The sequence below is a fragment of the Galdieria sulphuraria genome (genome assembly GCF_000341285.1).
Source record: "Galdieria sulphuraria unplaced genomic scaffold scaf_107, whole genome shotgun sequence".
Taxonomy (NCBI): Eukaryota; Rhodophyta; class Bangiophyceae; order Galdieriales; family Galdieriaceae; genus Galdieria; species Galdieria sulphuraria.
The window spans coordinates 1-3,513 of record NW_005178368.1 but is presented as its reverse complement, the minus strand read 5'-3'; the positions used below and the strand labels follow the sequence as shown (position 1 = coordinate 3,513).

The following is a 3,513-nucleotide window of genomic DNA, read 5'->3' as shown; positions in this document are numbered from 1 at the left end:
CGACAATGCTAATCTCAAATTTCCATACAAGACCAGAAGTGAAATAACGACAAATGTTGCATAAAGTATATAAACTCCAAAGAGCCAATAAAAGTTGTAAATACTAAAAGAAACTACAGTCTACATGGAACTCAGAGCTCAGGAATCGATGGATTGTTCTAAAAGAAACATTTGAAGGGCTTAAAAAGAAACGTAGATAATAGAAATTGACTTGTCCAACTAAAACAAACGACGAATTTGCTTTAGAAATTAAAGTCTGAAAAGTTTCACTAGCAAACTCGAATCAGGTCCACGGCCTTGACAAAACTCACTGAGCCTTCCCCTTTATCCAACAATCAAACCATTATGTTCATTTCTAATTGGATTGTTATGAGAAGGATCGCTTTGTATTCTCTCCTTTCACTGGAGATATATTATTTTGAGTGACTAGTGAGTTTTATGAAAGAAAATATTCCACCTGGAGATATGTAAAAAGTTTCTGGAACAATAAGTGTGCTAGATACAATCAATCTCACATCTCAGTAATTTTGTGAAACGAGAAGAACAGTGTCGTAACAAAGGTCCTCTCAACTCCCTTGCGACAATGTAGCCCTTTAACGGAGTTGAGTTTGATCAATCTTGTCTCTGCAAGGTAAATTTGGAACTACTTGTGAGCCTATTTTGATAACAAATCAAGAACGGTTTTGCTACAACTAGTTTTTGACTCGTTCTCGATCTGAGAACCTTTCTTTGTTGGTCACTCAAAATTTAGGAAACTGCATAAAGGTGTAAAATTGTCATTTTCTAATTTCAATGACATTAACTCTGTTTGGCTTGCATTGTGAGAGCTAGAACCTTTCCTTCTATGCAAAATACGCTCAAGGAGCAATCTTTGTTCGATTACGAGTTGTAAAGAAGAATAAATCATATATTCAACCGTAGAATTGGAAAGTATACAGAGGACAGGACGATAGTAAAAAACTGAGCAAAGGTTGGGAATACTTTTGTCTATACACAAATTCGTACATAAACTACCTACGATAAGTAGGATCGAACCTCAAACGATTCAAGGCTATTGGTTCGTTCTCCACGTAAAGAACTTGTTGAGAGTTTTCAATAGTATAACAACAATAAGAGTGGTGATGCTTTTGGTTCTCCTTGCACATATATTTCAAGATTCACCTTTCTTTTTTACTTTGCCAAGAGAGATGAAAGATTCTTATTTTTCCATTATTTCTACGTTTATATTCTTTTCTTTTCACTAGGAGACGAAATTGACCCAGTATATTTAAGAGAACAAGACCTTTACCAGTTTGGATAACAACCAAAATATCATTTGAGATTTGACTCTGCAAGAGAATCAGATAAATTGTTTCATCTTATTCTGCTGAATATTGTCTGCGAGTTGACGACATTTTTATTCTTTGTAGAGCAACTTGGATAAAAAGGCGTTTCTCTTCTTTTTCAAGTTTGACATGTCCCTAGTAGAAATGAACATTCCTTCTATTCGATTCTCGTTACCAATATCCAAAAGGAAGCCTCTACTAGTGTACCCATCAGGTTATATTTCGCAAAAGTCTTCTTCCAAGTGCCTAACGCAAGGAACTTTCGTATAGTGACTCACTTATTCAATGATCTGATGGTTGAGAATGGAAGAAGAATAGGGACTCAACTGCAGCTGAACAAATCGTTCTTTGAATTTGCAGAGCTTTTAAAAGTTTTACCTTTTTTTATATTGGAAGAAATAATAGCCCTCTTGGAGTTATATCGTTCCTAAAGCAGCTTTGTACTTTTTATAGTTTGCTTTCTTGTATATCTTTAAAAGTTGTGGTTTTTACAAAGTTTATCGTACAAGAGGATGCAGCAAAAGCCTTTAAACCTAAACAGTCATGTTTACCTTCAAAAACACCTCAAATGTATAGTCGACTATTGAGGAGAAGGAATTCAACTATGATTCAAATGTGAGGAACGAGAAAAGAATCGATAGAATAGACTCAATTTGACTGAATTGAATTTCTTGAAAGTATCTTTTCTCCTCTTAACAGAATCCACAGTATTAAATGCCACTATTTTCAGAGGAGAAAGAAACAGGAGTTATTGACTCTATTACAGAAATTGAGTATTGATGATGCACTTGTGTGAGTCAATGTTGTTTCTGAGATTTGATAAAACCACGAGATATTTTGGATCCTTCTTTGCACATTTGTTTCGGTTTGTCTTTTTGCTATCATCAACTTTTGTAGCTTTAGTGATAAGCTGCTACTTGTCATGATATCGTGAGAAAGGAATTTGATGATTCCTGAAAATAAAGCAGTGCTGTGCTTGCGGGTTTCTGCATTTCTACTAAATAATAATATTTCAACTAGAGCTCTTGAATAGACTGCAGAAGAGAATGACTTGGTTCATACTCTAGTTCCGTGTTTCGAAATGAAGCAAAAGTGACGTAAAAACTATTCCATAAAATACAGAAAATCTAGAGAGACGTCTATGGAACAAATTCTTCATGAACAATCTATATTGCTCGGAACTCTCATGACTATTCTCGAAAATTCTGAAAGAAACTTTCTTATCTATGTGAGAATGGGCCATGTTTAATAGCTTTATACTCTCAAAGAGCATAAAAAACTTGTGAAATAAACATTGGCTTCCTTCCAATCCTTCTTGTACCCTATGAGAGTTACCATTATATTAGCATACGAGAATAAGAATATCGATAGTTGAAAAAGCCATATTGATCGTTCTTGCCATAGTTGTAGTCATCTCAGTCCAAGCCATAAAGGGTATGACATAGTCATCAGTTGATAAAGAGAAGAAGTTGGATTGGTATCCTTTACTGTTTTCCTTGTTGTTGTTGTGACCGACAAACAGTCAATCGTTCATTTATTTATGTTTGTACTCCGAAATAAACAGAAGATTATTTAATTTCTCTTTGGCGATGGCGAGTTTGGATGAAAAGTGGAAAGCTGTGGACAACTTTGAGTCTATTGTGGTAGATCGTGAAAGAGATGTTTTTCGAGTGACAGAAGAATTGTATGATCTTCATAAAGGCCGAAAGCAACTCAGGGGTGTAACAAGTAGTTGCAACTATCGCTTGACCATACCATTTGCCCCCCATCTCTTTGGCTCGGGCAAAACGACCTTTGCCCGAACCTATTTGGAGTTGGTGCAAAGGTTTGGTGAAACTTTTCTGTCGACGTTTGCTTCGGACCCTTCGAGGAGAACCTTTTTGGAGAAGCTGAAAAGGACTTCATTGCTCTTTGTGGATTTAAAGGAGTTGGAGCCCACAGAACCGAAAGAACGCAACCTAAAGTGGGCAGTCTACTATTTATTGTACCGATCAGCTTGTAATCAGATGGGTCTACCGTTTATGAAGCCTGATGAAGCCTACAGACACATTCCTCCCTATCCAAGCTTTCTAATTCCAGAGCTACGGAAGACTTTGGGCATTCCTCCCGATCAATTTCTTTTGGTAGCTTAAAAGAAGTTGGTGTGTTTGATACAAAGGCAACTTTCTTGAACTGGAGAAGAATGACG

General features: G+C 36.3%; 2 protein-coding genes across 2 annotated transcripts; both read left to right on the top strand.

Annotated features, from left to right (window-relative positions):
- The first annotated feature begins 1,303 nt into the window (after nt 1-1,303).
- Nucleotides 1,304-2,304, top strand: Gasu_61940 (uncharacterized protein). Its single transcript, XM_005702624.1, has 2 exons — nt 1,304-1,463; nt 1,514-2,304. Exons 1-2 carry the CDS (start codon nt 1,455-1,457, stop codon nt 1,754-1,756), a joined length of 252 nt encoding a protein of 83 aa, XP_005702681.1. The 5' UTR covers nt 1,304-1,454; the 3' UTR covers nt 1,757-2,304.
- A 519-nt stretch (nt 2,305-2,823) lies between these two features.
- Nucleotides 2,824-3,448, top strand: Gasu_61930 (archaeal ATPase; the record flags this gene model as incomplete). The annotated part of the gene is made up of 1 exon (XM_005702623.1): nt 2,824-3,448. A coding segment is annotated over one exon (534 nt), but the record flags the coding sequence as incomplete, so codon positions are not given.
- Nucleotides 3,449-3,513: the final 65 nt, after the last annotated feature.